The sequence below is a fragment of the Vigna unguiculata genome, chromosome 7 (genome assembly GCF_037176805.1).
Source record: "Vigna unguiculata cultivar grain cowpea cultivar isolate G323 ecotype 2 chromosome 7, ASM3717680v1, whole genome shotgun sequence".
In the NCBI taxonomy this organism is placed as follows: Eukaryota; Viridiplantae; Streptophyta; class Magnoliopsida; order Fabales; family Fabaceae; genus Vigna; species Vigna unguiculata.
In genome coordinates this window covers 31,445,535-31,461,554 of record NC_140798.1, presented here as the reverse complement: position 1 = coordinate 31,461,554, position 16,020 = coordinate 31,445,535, and the positions used below count along the sequence as shown (strand labels likewise).

The window sequence follows — 16,020 nt, the reverse complement described above, 5'->3', positions numbered from 1 at the left end:
GATGATTCTTTTTTGTCCTGTTTCTTCATTTGTTATACCTTAGTTTGAAGTGTCCTCGTAGAATAAGGTTTGAATGATTTTGATCCGTTTTATATATAATAGGTTATACGTAAAGTCAAAGAATTAGTTGGTGTAGACGTGTTATTATTTTTTTATACCTGTGTAGTAATGATAGTTGAAGTTTGACAACTAAATTTATTATTTTAAATGTTGAATTTTTTATGTAAAAATTAATTGGGCAAATAAAACTTGAGATGGAACAGCATTAATCATGCTAGTATTCAAACTTCCCGTGGTATTACTATCTATTCACTTTATTATATTGTTTATATTTTCTGTTAATATTATATAATGATACACCAAAAGTGATAAAGAAATTGAGTGATACTTAAACCTGTCCTAGCTGCTAAGAATAAAAAAATAAAAAATAAAAGTTATGGTAATGTTTGCTATAATCCTCTGCTTAATATTTATTCATCCCAATCCAACCAAAAGTGACAACATCAAAGCATAAGAAGTATAAAAATAATGGGTAGGACCAAACCAAACCCAATTATATGATTAAAAAGCAGAACATAGTTTGACTAAGTTGGAAAACTACATCCACTTAGATCTGTGGGTCCCAACGAGTTTATGAAAGTTAAAACACGTCTCGATCATCAATATCAATCACAGAACATTGCTATATTGCTGTAAAAACTATTGTAGATATTTCCATCCTTCATACATATTTTTGGTTATCTGTTTTCATTGACAATATATTGCAGCAGTAATGTAAAATGAATCAAATTTGTTAATGGAAAAGGTAAAGGTAGGCATTGATCTTATAGAAGAAAAAAAGAAAAAAAAAATGGAATTAGAGCGGCAAAACTCATACTGTTGAAGCACTTGTGTGAAGTTGGACTAAGGAAGCATAAAATCCACCATTGATGTTGATGAGTGCTTCATGTTTTCCTTTCTCCACTATGACTCCATTTTTGACAACAGCAATGACATCTGCATTTTTTATTGTGGATAGACGATGTGCCACCACCACAGTGGTTCTGTTCACCATCACTTTGTCCAATGCATCTTGAACAACTCTTTCTGATTCTGCATCTAATGCACTCGTCGCCTCATCAAGCAGTAATATCTTTGGACTTTTTATTATGGCGCGTGCAATGGCTACACGTTGCTTTTGCCCACCAGATAATTGGGTTCCTCTCTCCCCCACTAAGGTATCATAACCCTGTCATGGTAGGGAATGTAAAGCGTGAAGTCAAAACACATTTGACAATAAGAACAATTCAGCCAATACTACAGAGGTTTACTTGGAAATGTTGCAAAGACATGATAACATAAAAGAAGCTAAGAAAAAAAATGCTTTACCTGTTGTAATCCACTAATGAATTTATGGGCATTGGCCATTTCTGCTGCAGCTGTGATTTCTGCTTCGGTGGCATTGCCTCCTTTTCCATAGGCAATGTTGGCACGTATTGTTTCGTTGAACAAAACTGGCTCTTGGCTTACAAGGCCCATCTGCTGTCTTAACCACTTGAGCTGTAGGTCACGAATTTCTATCCCATCAAGTGTGATTTGCCCTGAATCAGGATCATAAAATCTTTGCAATAAGGCAATCACAGTGGATTTCCCACTTCCACTTTCACCAACAAGAGCTACTGTCTGAAACAAAACAACAGTTTTAATGGTGAACGTTAGTTGCTACGCATATTTGCTTGAGCTAAACTATTGTTATTGAACTGAGATTGATTACAAGTATAAAACTCAAACTATACCTTGCCAGAATGGATTGTCAAGCTGAGGTCACGGAAAATCTGTACGTCAGGCCTCGAAGGATATTTGAAGCTCACATGACGAAGCTCAATTTCTCCCTTAACACTATCCAATGTGGTGCCAGACTCATCACTCGGGTCTATCTCTGACTTCTTATCGATTATTCCAAATATGGAAGCAGTAGCTGTCTCGGCTTTGCTCGAGTCAGGAGCAAAAGAGCTTGATTGGGAAATTCCAATAGCTGCCATAGTTAATGCAAAGAAAACCTGCAAAACATGAAAACAGATACAATTTTAGGAAGTAAAAACATAATGTTGAAATCTAATACTCTTGATACACTCACTGCCCCCTCAAAAAAAGTATGTAATGAATGTTACGAGTAGGAAGGAGTTAGTACCCGGAAAACACCCGAGAAGGTTGTCTTTCCAGCATCAACAAGTCTAGCTCCTGCGTAGAAACTGGTTGCATAAACACAAAACAGTAAGAAGAATGAAACCCCAAATCCTGATCCGCTGATCAACCCTTGCCGTATCCCTGTCTTCATGGGACCCTCGCATTTCTTCCTGTATAGTTCCATAACATTGTCTTCGGCACAGAAAGAAGCAACCGTTCTTATGCTTCCAACTGCATCATTAGCAACTTGGCTAGCTTCTTCGTACATCATCTGCAGCGACAAACATTCATTACTGAAAATTTATCTCATTGCCTGGATAATAGTTACTTTTAAAACTTTGTGCAGCTATTGAAAATAAAACTAACCTTTGCATCTGCACTGAATCCCTTCATGAATTTCATTTGAACATATCCATTTAATCCGATCAAGGGAATCAAGACAAGAATAATTAGTGCCAGCTGCCAAGATGCGACGAAAGCAATGATCAAACCTGCTACCGCAGTGGCTAAATTTTGAACCATTAGTCCCAGGGCATCACCGACAAGGGCACGCACTGAAGCAGCATCGGCTGAAAGCCTTGCACCTACTGAACCACTTGAGTTTTCAGGCTCATCAAACCAACCAACCTCCATGTTGACAACCTTCTCGAAACACATTAGCCTGATACGTTGGATTAACTTACATCCTGCCACGGAGAAAAAGTATGCTCGCGCAGGAATTATGAGAAACGATACAATACCAAGGGTCATAAACATCAGTGCCCAAAAGTGGGAGTCCTTCTTCATCTCACCAAATGGTTCATAAAATGTCTTGATGACACTGGAAACCAGCAGGCCAAATATTGGAAGTATAACACCATTTATTATGGCAGCCACACATCCAAGCAGAAGAACTGGAATCTCTGGCTTGTTAAGGGAAGCAAGGCGGCTGAGTGGAACCTCTGGTGCTTTCTCTTTGGGCGTTGAGCTTTCGTGTTCAGGATCAGAAACTTTAACTCCTGTGGGTAAACCGAAGGAAACTGAAAATGAATGACGGCTACTATTCCCTAAGGATGACCCCCTGCTAATAGATCTTTGAAGTGATCTCCTTAGACTAGATTGTCTAAGGGATTCTGCAGAAAGTTCACTCTTTCCAAGATGCTCTGCATTCTGTTCAGTCTCCTTGCTTATTTCTTGTAGGCGTATAAGCTGAGAGTAAGCTCCCTCAGGATCCTTTAGTAATTCTGAGTGTGTTCCTGATTAATAAACAAACAGTTATAGCTAGATATATGCAAACAATATTGAGAAGATTTGAATTATACTCTATACGCAAACAAAAGTACGAGTCAGAATCAAAGAGTTAGTCACACACACACACAACGAATGGAAATCGAAAAGAAAGCACGTTATCAGCGAACTGGTGTGTACCATTCTCAACCATCTTCCCTCTATGAATGACAGCAATCATATCAGCGTTTCTCACTGTACTCAAACGATGTGCCACTACAACAGTTGTTCTGTTAACCATGACCCTGTCTAGAGCCTCTTGCACTATCCTTTCAGACTCTGCGTCAAGTGCACTTGTGGCTTCATCCAGAAGTAGAATTCGAGGATTTTTCAGGATTGCTCTTGCAATGGCAATTCGTTGCTTCTGCCCGCCAGACAACTGAGTTCCATGTTCACCAACCAGTGTGTTTAGTCCCTGCATAAAAAGGTAAAAAGTTGAAAATTGACTATGTTCCCAGATTACGAATCAAGAAATAGCCTTAAATTAAAGTACACTGGCTATAACTTAGAACCTGTGGGAGTTTATCAATGAATTTAGCAGCATTTGCAAGTTCAGATGCAGATCTTATCTCTTCAATTGTTGCTCCCTCTTTTCCATAAGCAATATTATCCTTAATGCTAGATGCAAACAACACAGGCTCCTGGCTGACAAGGCCAATTTTTCCTCTGATCCACCTAAGCTGAAATTCTTTGAGGTTAATGCCATCAATAAGAACTTCACCAGCCTGTGGATCATAGAATCTTTCTATCAAGCTGATAACCGTGGACTTTCCACTTCCACTTTGTCCAACTAACGCTGCAGTTGTACCACTTGCTATATGAAGAGAAAATCCATTAAATATCAGTTCCTCAGGTCTTGCTGGATAACTGAAGTAAACATCCCTCAAATCTATTTCGCCTTGAATATCCTCTAGTATTTTTCCATTTGGATCATAGGCATCTATCTCTGGCTTCCTTTCAATTGTCTGAAACATTTTATAAGCTGCAGCTTGACCTGCAGCAAAAGCACTCATGCTTGGGGATGCTTGTCCAAGAGACCTATGATTTGAAAAATATAAGAATCATGTAAATAAGTTATGGATCAATTTATTTCTATATGTGGCTACTTTCTGGTTTTGTTTAAAAAAAAATGGACTCCCAAACTTCCTTAGCAGAGGAAATACTTTAAAATAAAATGCTACTTACATCGAAGCAGTTAGGAAGGAAATAATCACATTAATCACCGTGCCGCCATTATATCCTTTTTCCATTATCATCTTTGCGCCAAACCATACAGCCAAAGCATAACCACCAAAAACCACGAACATAACCATGCCTAGACCCACACCAGCTATGGAACCTTCACTCACTCCTGACTTGTAAGCATCAACAAGAAGTTTGCTATAATTATTTACAGCTTGCTTTTCCCCAGTAAAGGATGCAACCTGGAAATTATACAATGTCAAGACGTAAGAAACAAGAAATCAGTACATTTAACCGAGAAATTATAGAATTCCGCAGATATCTTCTCAGGCTTTTAACAAAACCACATACGGTTCTTATTGAGCCAATTGTCTGTTCGACTACATGTGAAGCTTTTGCATAAGCCGTTTGACCTCGAGAAGCCATCCTTCCTATGATTAATGCCACAGACGCTCCTGATAAAACTAGAAGTGGAAGAGTGGCCAACATGACACAAGTAAGAAGCCACCCTTTGACAAATGCTACAGTAAATCCCCCAACGAAAGTTGCTATTAGCTGCAGAAATTTCCCAACCTGTTCAAAGGCACAAATGTTGAGCATATTCAAAATTAACTATCTTTTGCAGGTTGCAGCATATGATAGGTACCTTCTCACCCATGGCATCTTGAATGAGAACTGTGTCACCTGACATCCTCCCTACCACCTCTCCGGTGCTTGTTTCCTTATCAAAGAAAGCAATATCTTGTCTCAGAATTGTTTTCAGATACAGTCCCCTAATTCGTGCTGCCTGTCTCTCCCCCGTGACCATCCAACTTGTCACCTCTGAAAAATGAAATGGTTCTCTCAACTTCAGCGTCTAGAGAAGTCAAATGGTCCAACACAAACCAAAGTGAAAGAAAATACACTTACGGAGAAACGCTGCCATCCCAGATCCTACTGCCAAGTATACAAATTTTAGAGAAACCTGTAGTTTTATCAATCAAACAAAGATCTCATTATAACTTGTAACAAGGCTTCAAAAGTCGATTTGCAAAATCAAAAAGAAACTTTTTGTGTTTTACCTTGGATACTGCTTCCACCACGTTAGCATTTTGCTGGTTACTACCGAAGGTATCAATCATTTGACCAAACAGCAACGTCATAATAGGCAAACCCATCCCGTTTCCAATGGCACCAATAGTCCCAACAACCATCAAAAGAATGTCAGTGGAGTCTGCAAAAGCGAACAGCTTGAAAAATGGAACTGTCTCGGGTTTTTCTTTCTGTTTACTCTTTTCTTCTCTTTCCCCATTCGTGCTGCTTTCTGCACGATTCTCTGACGTGCTACCGTCATCATGCTTCCTTTCTTCATCATTCTCCACACCCATGTCAGATCAGTGCTTTCTACTCTCCAACTACGCAAAATTAACGAACAAAATAAATTCAAAAATCACAACTCCGAAAACCTTAACACCTCAAAGCGTTACAAACCAAATAATTTGTAATTGACAACGTAGATTACGGACACGGTGATAGATTGGAATAAAAAAAAACGAAAATGATCGTTTTGACAAACATTTGGAAAAGTTGACAAAGTTACCATAATTTTTCATTTGTTTATGGAAATTACAAAATTAAATAAAGTAATAAAATTTTAGGAGTTGTTTACTAAAATGGTTGTTTGCGACTATCATTCATTTCCAAAAAAAAAATAAAAAACTAAACAACACACTTAAAGACCTTCTATTTTCCTTCTTGGAAAGAAACTAATTTCATTCTAAAGGAAGAATCTTGATCTATTTCAATGCAAATCAAGTTGCAGGAGCCAGCTAGCGTTCACCAAATGAAACTTCAAGAACGCGGAGACGTGAAGCAATCGTTTGCTTCCAAAGCGAGATTCATTCAGACTATCGCAAACAGAGCACTGAATGTAAACAAGAGAGTATGTGTTGATATTGATAACTCGAACAAAAGTTTCAAGGCAAATATATTGCTTCTGCAAACGCGCCGTTTCGGTAGTTTGAAGAAAGAAGAACGCACGCTTGAATTCGCGGATCCAGACAAGAAACAAAGGATGAATAACTCATTTCATTTTGTCACCTACCACAGTGCAAAAAAAAAAAAAAGAAAAACTCACATTCTCTTCTCCCTGAAAAGTTATAGTAGGTAACCGTTAAAGGGCGAAAGAAGAAAAATGGTGCATTAAGTCAAAGTTTCCCACCATATCATATGCTTCACTATTACAACACACACATGAGTAGCGTTTCCGGTTTCAAGTTTCAACGCATGAGTATGAACAGACAAAAAAAAACTGTGTAGAGAAAGAGAGAGAGGAAAAAAGAAAGGAAAAAGTTTATTGTATTTTTACCTTTGGAAAGAAAAGTGGAAGAGAGAAGCGTCTTTGTGTGTGTATATATATATATATATATATATATATATATATATATATATATATATATATATATATATATATATATTGTAAGGTGTGAAGAAAAGGAGTGTAGGATGGTTCCTACTGAGATCTGGCAAGTGTATTATTAAGAAGATTGTGCGTTGGAGGGTGGTTATGTAGACATGTTCACATTAATGCATATATAATATATGCCATTGCTTAAACACCAAGCATCATCATCTTCTTCTTCTTCCGTGACGCGCAAGGACAAGTAAGAATGAATAGATTTTAGGCTAGAAATTCAAATGTGAATCTATGTTAATGAGAAACTAATGTATTATATAACAATAAAAATTTATAAATTTATTATTTTAAAATTTTGAATTAAAAATAATGTTAATGTTTTAAAGTTTTCATTGATATTATATTTCTCCGATTAAAGTTTCTCTTCAAACCTAACATTCACGTGTATATATATATATATATATATATATATATATATATATATATATATATATATATATATATATATATATATATATATATATATATATATATATATATATATATATATATATATATACTCATATACCACAACAAATCATTTTATTTGTGTGACAACAATTAGGATCACCCGTATCCGTTTTGACTGAACCCCCACTTGGTCAACTATAATCAAACAAATACATGTTGCATGTTCAGAAAGAGATTGGTTAGTCAGCCGTTGCTTCTAATAAAGATTTTAAGAGTAAATTAGGTTTTAAATTGTTAATTAATTAGTCTCTTAAGATGTATAAATTAATTAAATTATTATCTTTATATTTATTGTTTTTATGGAACCAAAAATATATTGTAAAATTTTCATAAAAAGATTTATTTTTTTCTCTCCATGGTCAAGATTTTCTCTAGTTCATATATCATCTCAATACAAGAGTCAAGATTAGATTTGTCCCAAAAAATACTTTCAAGTGATACTTGTGTTAGATGATAATAAATATTGTAACAATAATTATGTCTAAATTGTGTAAGGTTATGTTAATACATTATAACTTTTAACCTCTTAATTATAGTTTATTTTTGCATCGTAATGTTCTTGTTAATATGATGTGGTCCTGTCTTAAAGATCTCACTCTTACACAATACAATTATAACTTTTATATATATATATATATATATATATATATAAAAGTATGTTTTAAATGTTCAATTAATGAAAATTTTTATTTTTATAAATAAAAAAGTATTTATTTGTCTCAATTAATAGTTCAATTAATTATTTAATAGTTTTAACGTTAAATTATAATTAGTATGATTGAAATTTAACTTATAATTAATGATTTACGTTATCATGTTATTCTTATTTAAATTTTACGTCTCTCATAACTTATTTTTGTATTTTGAATTGAACTTTTATTAAAAAAAATTCTATACATTGGTACTAAAAGTTTTTATATTTTTTGACTGAGGTTCTGCTGTTTAATTTTTTTAATTAATCGGATGTAATGATTAAAATAACAATACTATGCTTAATAGATATGTGATAAAGAATATTATTTAACATTAATTGTAATATTACTTTAAATTAATTATAAAATTACATAATTTTTAATACAGAAAATAAGATGATGAAACAAAATAACTTAATTACAAAAAATTATTAAATATTAAAAATTTAACTAAAGAATATAAAAATTGAAGTACTCCATAGATAACCAAATTTAATATACATTTAATTGAAAATATACATTTAATTGAAAATATACAAAATTACTAAGGACTTAAAATTTAAGTAAACCTTTAAATAATATTAATAAAAGTGTTAATGTTTTAAATACTTTTACTTTAATTTAAAAATATGATACATGGAGTTATATTAACTCACCATGGTCCCACATTCTTTTATCTTTATACGTCTTATAATACTTTTTGAGTTACTTCTTTTTAACGCATTTTTCCTATGCTATCCCTTGTTAGTTAAAATTGATTAACATGTAACTAAATAATAAATTTTGTTTAATAATACATAGCGCATTCAATTTCATGAATTGATTTTTTTAATAGGTGTTATTAGTATTTTTTATAAAGCTGTCGGATAATTCAACTTGCCTTGACCCATTACGGGTTGATCATCTAGTGAGCCAATTCAATGCGGCTTACTTTTTAGCGAGCCAAAAAAATTCAAATCTGGCTCAGCTTACCACGGGTTGGCAGGTTAAATAGGTTGGCTCACGGGTCCACTTAATTAAACAAAATACAACTTTTTTTATTTTTGTTTTGTCAAAACTAAATTATAATTCTAATTAAAATCTAAATAGACTTTAATACAATCAAAATACAAACCAAAATAAAAAAATACAAATTATTTATGTTTTGGCTAAAAAAACAACCTAACATAACCCAAATATAAAGTCCAACTTAATAAAAAATACTTGTGTGACCCTTTTATCTGCGGGTTGGCTCACCAACCCGGTTTATCACGGGTTCAACCCGGATGAGTCGGGTTCTAAATGAGCCGGGTCGAAAATCAACTCGTATTAAAATTTGTAAAAAAATTTCAACCTAACCCGACCCGAACTCGTGATGAGCCGAGTTGGCTCGCGGGTTCCAACCCATTTTGACAGCTGTAATTTTCTATAGTTTTATATTCTTCTCTTTCTACTATTTTTTTAACCATTTCTAATTATGTTCTTTAGAATTCGAAATTTTTAGTCAAAGAGATCAACTCTTACACTTGGGAATACCAATTTATCGTTTTTATTTAATTTACTAGATTTTAAAACAAAAGGACTAGTTAATTTAATTAGAAAGATTAAATTCATTTTATACACTTTAAAATATTTTTAACACTAATAAACATACCTTTACTCTCTTTTTTTAATGAATATTTAATTCTTTTAATATGTTTCGTCATTATTATATTTTTGCTTCATTTGTTATTTGCTGTGCAATTTTTCTTCTTTGGAGAATTGTTTTTATAATGGAGTGACAAAAGGAATTTTCAAAATATACCTCGTATAAATATACTCAGACATTGACAATTTTGACCAATAACATTAAAAACTAAAATAATATACTCAATATATATATATATATATATATATATATATATTATATTTTATATGAACATAATATTGTTATATAATATGATTATAATTGCAAAATAAAGTTAAATATACCTTTATGATTTTTTTATAAAGAAAAAGTATTTAATATTTTTAAATATAATAAATTATTTAAATTTTATTTAGTTTTTTTCTTAAATATTATATTGTTTTCCAGAAGGACTTGTAGAATATATAACATCAATTACACATACCTTTACCTTTTTATTCTTCTCTTCCAATGATATCTCAAAAATATATATAAAAAGACATAACTACTTCTAATCTCTCTTAAAACAAATAAAATTATGTTCTATTTTTTTTTTTCCAAAATATTCGAGCTTGAAAAGGTGTTTTCTTCTCGTATGTGGCATTTTTTTTTTTTTAATTATTGAACATAATATAAAGTTAAGATTATATTATTTGGAGTGATGTAATTTGGTAGAGGAAAAGAAAAGGAGGTCACGAACTTATTTGAATGAATTAATTTAAAAGGATTTGTGCAAATATAGATTTGAGGGGTGAGTTTGAGTCCTCTCATCCACGTAGAGATTAAAAAAAAAAATCACAATTACAAAAATAATTTTATATCTTTTTATTTTTTCACGGTCCAAATAATATATTTGCAGTTTCATATTTAATATAATTTTGTCAATTATTTTTTTCTTATCTCAAACTATCTCCCCTTCATCTATATTTTGTTTCTCTCAATTTCATTCGAATTTTTACTTTCTTAAATCCATCTTTCAAAACAAAAGAGACCCTAAATTTTCCAGAAACTAAACTAATTTACTAACATTACTTACTTCGAGTCAATGGAAATCAATTGAAGTAAACTCCTAAATTCAATAGTTTTCAAATACACAATCATTATAAGGAGAAAAGACACCTGTAAAAAAAAAAGCTAATAAATACTTTACAGATGTGTCATGATAAAGGGAAAATAATTCAACAAATTTATAAATATAACATCTCTTTTGTTAAAAAGAGTGACAGATTGCTTCTACCATTCCATTTCTAATTTCTTATCAACTTTCTTTTATGTATATAAATTTAGTTAAACTATATTTATAGGCTATCATCTAACATTAAACCCAACGTCTTTCAATAATTAATGAAATAGAATCTTTTTATGTTTAACATAGATATTAATGTAATAACTAATGAAGAATAAGAAAAAAATTGAAATAAGAACTTAATGTAAATCTAAAAATGAACAAAAGTTGAACACGGATTATCCTGGTTAAGAGAAATATTATTATATTTGGTAACCTTATTTATTGAGTTAATAATATCTTGGAGTGCAAGTCTTACAGTACTTACAACCGAATATCATCATTAAAAATATAAAAGACGATAAGGACTAATCTCACGTCAAATAATTTTTTCAAAATTTTAGTTTTATTTATTATTAAAATATGTAAATTTAGTTTTTTAATTAAATATTTTATTGAAATTATTTGACGTTTTAAATGTATTTTATAATAATATTTTAGTTAATATTAAAATAAAAATATATTAATCGATATAAACAATTTAAATATTATTATGAAACATATTTAAAACATTAAATAAATTTAAAAAAATTGATTAAAAAATTAAATTAAGTTAAAATTTTGAACAATGACTATTTCTAATTTTTATTTGAAATCAAATGACCAAATACATATTTAATTCTACGTAGATGATTAACTATATTTTTTAACGTATTACGTATATGTACTGATACATAGAATAATATAAATTTACTTAATTACAAGTTATATAGTATGACTATGAAATATTATTTTATATAATTATTTTTTTCAAAATTAGTTACTCAACAATATTTTTCCTTATTTCAAAATTTAGTCTCTAGAATTCTGTTTTATTAGAGCAAGAAACAATAATGATCCATCAAGATTATGAATTTCTCTATTTTATAGCAGAGAAAAAAAATTAATGCACACAATTTGTTCGGTGATTAGAATTGAACTATATTTTTTTTCACACTTTCCACGTAGATCGCTTCTATAGCGCCATTCCATTGTTAATGTAAATATTTATACAATATTGAAACATAAATTAGAGTGAGAGACGACAAATAAATTCATTTCAGTAAGAATTGATTGGGTATAAGTATGTTTATAGGTATAGAAAATCTCATACTTTTTGAATTTGATATGGGGATAGGTATAGGAATGTAGATATTCTTGCCATAATACTCGTTTAAATTATTAAATTATTCACAATTAATTAAGTAACCCTATATATGTATATACATGCTTTCTATTCTTTATTTCTTCTAATTATTTGGTTTGTCATCAAACTTATTCATATCTCCAATATATTTTTCATCTTATCATAACATTTATGTAACTATGTTAAAATGATGTATGTCAATTAAACAAATTTTATGTCTTACATTTGAATATTTATATTATTTTTTAATATTTTTATTTATTGTATATTTTTGTTTCCCATGATAATGTTTAATACTCTCAATTTAAGTATTTAAGATCATAAATCATTCATTTACTATGTAATATAAAAAAAAAATCTTTACTTATTATATTAATTTTTGTTTCATTTGATTAACTCTTTTGTTTCGCTAAAATAATTTTTGTTATTTTTCAACCACTATTGAGTATATATGTTAATATTTGAAAAGTTTTCTTAGATCTCTAAGGTATTTTTCATCTTATCATACTCCTAATTATACATTTGTTTTTTTTTTGTCCGATTTCTTTCAATAGTCTCTCAAATTATTTATAAGACACACATTCTTAATTTTTTAATATATTTATTTGTTGTTTATTTTCATTATGTAGAATACTATTTCGATATATTTTATCTAATTATTTTTTATTTTTTAACTTATTATCAATCATACTATAATTTTTTTACTATAATTGTATAAATAAATTTTATTTACCACAATATAAAAATTTAATATAATTCTCATGAATATTTTTTTTATCACCATCCAACATATATAGTTCAAAAGATACAAGATCTACGTTAACATTTAATTATTATGTTTATTATTTTTTTTTGCGTCATTTTGATCAAGTGATGTATTATAACTTTTATTAATGTATAAAAAAGAAATTCATTAGAATTTAAAATATCGAAGTAAACAAACATTTAAAATACATTTTAATTTTAATTTTTTTTCCTTTTATATTTTTTTAAAATATTTTTAAATTTTATCAACTAAGTTTCATTAATGTTTGCAAATTTAATAAATGTTTTGGTTCTCATGAAATTTTATTTGGTATTCTAATCTAAAATGTAAACAATTATAATTTTTCAAAGTATTTGATATCGAAGAAACAACCATCCTCCTAATATTGAATATTTGGTAATATTATGTTTCTTTTACCATAATTTTTTATTATTTATAAAAATTAATTAAAATTAATATTGAAGTAGTAAGAAAACGAGTACGAATATGGGTACGAGATTATACCTGCTACTTGGTGGGGATGGGGATGAGACAAAAGTTTGATACCCATTGGATTTGGATACAGGGATGGGGATTAATTTTTTTCTATAGGGATGTATATGAGATAATGAAACTCGTCTCGCCCCGCCCTGTTGCCATCACTCGAATTAAAATATATTACAATATAAGGTTGATTTAATTATAATTTACAATATAAATTTTTTATTTTAAGAGTTAAATATGTTTTTGATCCCTTAAATTTTAGTGAATTTTGGAATTAATCCATTTCGAAACTTTAAACCAATTTTGTCCTTCATCATTTGAAATACGTGAATTTAGTCATTTTCATCAAATTTTGTTAGGTTAATTTAATGTTTCGTAGGCATCTACTGTTTGACACATTTTTTTGCTTTAATGTTAAGTCGAATACTGTTATGAAACGCACTTAAAATATCAAATAAACTTAATAAAATTTGATTAAAAGAACTAAATTAAATTTACGTATTTCGAAAGATGGAGAACTAAATTGGTCTAAAGTTTCGAAATGGACTAATTTCAAAATTCATTGAAAATTAAGAGACAAAAACATATTTAACCCTTATTTTAATTATTATTTTAAACCTTATATTTAAAATAAATTGAAAGTGATAATCGATATACAACATCTCTTCAAATTAAAATCTTGCATCTTTTTTTATAAAGTGAGACAATAATTGTACATAGAAATTAAAGTGTTGGAGAAAAAAAAATGCAAGCACGTCCAATCAAGTATATTTATTTAAAAAACGAAAAAAATTATAACAAATGTATTTATCAATTATTTGAAATCAATAATATATATTTATTAAATAAATAGATAATCTGTTAAATATAATCAGTACTAACATATTTATTTTTTAATATAATAAAAAAATATAAATTTTATATAAATTTTTTTTAATCTTGTAATTGTATTTATTTAAATTTCATGAATAGTCGATGATAATATATTTTAAAATGTGTAATATCTCATCTAATAGTGTGATTACTAAATAAAGAAGTCCATAATTAATAACATAAACGGATAAATACACATACTTATATGGTATATTGATACTATATTGATTAAGTTATCTAAAAGGGATCTAACTATACAAACATGAGAAGAAACTTAAGGATTTAAATCACTAAAGATTTCTATCAAAATTTTACACATTTTTATTCAACTAACTCAAGCCTCAAGCTGAAGACTTCTTCACATCCACTGATGTATCGAGGTCTGGATCATTCCCTACTCACACCGCATTGGTGATCATAGCATAAGAAAACAAAGAATAAGATGATATAGATGCATTATAAAACAATATATATATATATATATATATATATATATATATATATATATATATATATATATATATATATATATATATATATATATACATATATATATATATATATATATATATACATACATATATATATATATACATACATATATATATATATATACATATATATATATATGTACATATATATATATATATGTACATATATATATATATATATGTACATATATATATATATGTACATATATATATATATATGTATGTATATATATATATATATATATATATATATATATATATATATATATATATATATATATATATATATATATGTATAAATTTCCATATTCAATGTATATAACACAATCATATTATAAATCAAACTCTTCTACCCTCAATATTATCCGAATACGTGCACTTGTGTCAAACTAGTGAAGTCTATGGTGATATAACCTGCTCTGCCGAATTGCTCTACCAAGCTACCACATACAAGGTTAATCCCTTTCACAATCATACGAATAATGGAATCATCCTTATGACAAGATTTCCTACTACTTTCACCACCTAACTATTATCCTCTACATGAGTATGAATAGCTAATAAAGTTTAGGATAGCCTCACAAACAATGAAACAATATTGACTGTCAAGACACACCCTAGTGAAACACATAATCAATGGAATTTTGTCCTCGGGAAATACCCTACAACCACTCAAACATACCTTTGTTTCATGATACAAACCAATCATACACTTTATTCATAATTTCACAATATTCAAAGAAAGAAAAACAATTAAACAGTGAAATCCATAAAAACATGCATTTGACGCTCAGCGCTAGTACTCAAGGTCTTTTGCCTCGTAAAAACGAACACTCAGCACCAATATACAACGCTCAGCATTAGGGAACTAAATTTCACAGTGCTCTACTTTCTCATTTCTGGCCAATGTGGGACTTAGACTCACAACTTAGATTCCTAACAACCATATTGGTACACTCTTTACCTGACAGTCACTTTACCTGACCCACACTGTTAGGAAGACTTTCGATACTAGGACTATACTGCACTCATCTGAGCCGGTTTTAACCATCGGCTCTGATACCAGTTGTCAGGTTTTACAGAGGGGGTTTCATTGGGGAGAACAACACCAATGAGATCTGAGCCTAACCACATAAGACA

General features: G+C 29.6%; 1 protein-coding gene across 1 annotated transcript; it reads right to left on the bottom strand.

Annotated features, from left to right (window-relative positions):
• Positions 1–658: 658 nt before the first annotated feature.
• Positions 659–6,702, bottom strand: LOC114190052 (ABC transporter B family member 11-like). The gene is made up of 13 exons (XM_028078807.2): positions 6,334–6,702; positions 5,676–6,008; positions 5,524–5,578; positions 5,261–5,436; positions 4,966–5,187; positions 4,618–4,856; positions 3,945–4,470; positions 3,574–3,847; positions 2,533–3,401; positions 2,171–2,437; positions 1,776–2,039; positions 1,369–1,662; positions 659–1,228 (listed from the first exon to the last, which is right to left on the bottom strand). Exons 2-13 carry the CDS (start codon positions 5,979–5,981, stop codon positions 872–874), a joined length of 3,849 nt encoding a protein of 1,282 aa, XP_027934608.1. The 5' UTR covers positions 5,982–6,008; positions 6,334–6,702; the 3' UTR covers positions 659–871.
• Positions 6,703–16,020: the final 9,318 nt, after the last annotated feature.